We start from the raw sequence: 1,833 nt of genomic DNA on the forward strand, positions 1-1,833 counted from the left end.
GATAAAATGATTCTTAAAGTTTAACTGTCATTAAGAAACTGCAAATTGAGAGTAGTGTTTGTATGTACATATGAATTAGTGCTCCCTTAGGTTAGCCTGAAGTAACTCAACATTATGTCTAAAGTAAAATTTGAAGAGGCACATTTAGAAGATAGTGTGATCGGCCATCTGTTTTCCTGGATTTATTGGTCTGCTGCTTGATAAGATTTTATATTTTTCAAGGCAGACTTTCTAATTAAATTGATGTCTGTTACCATATTGCTGTGTTCTTCTACAAAGTATCAACTTTCTGGCTGCTTGTTATCCCTAATTTCAGGTTTTCATTGTGATTTTAAAAGTCTATAAAACAAGTTCATAGTCAATTTGGTGAATTCACCTTTACAGATTAAATATCTCTTTTTCAGGTAACTCCTTGGAGTATCACTCCCAGTAGATTTTGAGCCACTAAGAAAATTCAGACAAATTTGTTGTCCACAAAAGAAAATAAAAAGCTTTTTGTCTTTGCTTTTCTATGAAAAGAGATGACATATTTCTTTCATTGATGCTTTATCTTGCCTAAGCAAATCACATCTATATGTGGTTTACTATAATTCAATCTATATATAAAAGCAGTAGGATGAAAACTCAATATATCTTTAAGTAATTGAGATAAAATTTAATGAACATGGTTCGTTTTTCTCTGTGTAATTAATAAAAACAGAGGACGTTCTTAGGCTCAGAAATAGTTATTAGAGAGCGAAAGAAAATATAGAATTAAGACAAAAGGGACAGCAAGAGGGAAAGATAAGGCAGTATTTTTAGCAAATAATGTGTTACTAAGTAACTTACTAAACAAAAGGTAAATGAATTGAGGTGCAGAAATAGTGTAATGTAAAAGCTGAAATTTTAGGTTTTAAGAGGTAATTTTTGATAGTACTCAGTATGACTCATTATTGCAGAAAATTACTGAAAATAATCATAGCTAAGTGATGTGCACAGGAATGCTCTGATTCCACTTATAAACAAGGTATTTAGGAACATTGGAGAAAGTTCAGAAGATGACCACCATGAAGAATTTTGGCATGGTTGGTAGGAGGGGTGGGTAGGGACTAGAAACCATAAGAGATGATTCAAAGCATAAGGTATCTATTCGGGGGGTAAAGGGGGGAAGGCATTAGAGATCATTCCATAATAAGTATATAAAAATAGAGGAGGTTGCCACAAGAGGTCGATGTATCTTCTGAGTAAAGTAGAGATCCTTTTTTTGGCAAGGGCATAGATTGAATCACTGCATATGATCTCCTCTCAGCTGAAAAACATATGAAAAGTTTGCCTGACTTAGTATTAACCTGGATAGCAGTATGTGTAAAACCACACACCTGGATACATTTCACAATGTTTTCTTTCTTAGACCATCAACAAAGTGCTGCTCCAGTATGCTGCAATTGTATCAAGTGATTTCAGTTCGTATTGTGATAAGGAAAATGTGGTAAGTAAAAATGTCTCTGCTTTCAAGTATCCATCAGTTGAGATTTACTTCTTCAAACGGTGAAAAGGCAAGAGAAATTATTTACTTTCTGTTTTCATACAGGATGATAAAAAAATAGGGACCTCAAGAAATTGTTTGAAAACTTCCCTAGTAGTCTTGAGTTGGTTTTAATTCACAGGAAGGTTGAGTGTCTTGACACAGCCCACTTGTGGTTTTCCATATTGTTAAGGAAGAAGACTAGCATAAATAATTGAAAACTCACATTCATACAATATTGGAGATGAAAATTGGGTAGTTAAAAACTAGATAAGTATTGGCACCACCTAGTTTCATTTTGAAACCAATACTAAAATTAATATAATTTA

The 1,833-nt window shown here is 33.1% G+C and overlaps 1 protein-coding gene across 1 annotated transcript in view; it reads left to right on the forward strand.

Moving 5' to 3' along the window:
* UNC13C (unc-13 homolog C (C. elegans)) overlaps positions 1–1,833 on the forward strand; it is a 656,589-nt gene that overhangs the window by 523,190 nt on the left and 131,566 nt on the right. Inside the window, 1 exon segment of the mRNA XM_012658024.1 lies at positions 1,391–1,468. Within this exon segment, the coding sequence (XP_012513478.1) occupies positions 1,391–1,468 (78 nt within the window).

This window comes from Propithecus coquereli, unplaced genomic scaffold (genome assembly GCF_000956105.1).
Source record: "Propithecus coquereli isolate 6110/MARCELLA unplaced genomic scaffold, Pcoq_1.0 Scaffold57, whole genome shotgun sequence".
Classification (NCBI taxonomy): Eukaryota; Metazoa; Chordata; class Mammalia; order Primates; family Indriidae; genus Propithecus; species Propithecus coquereli.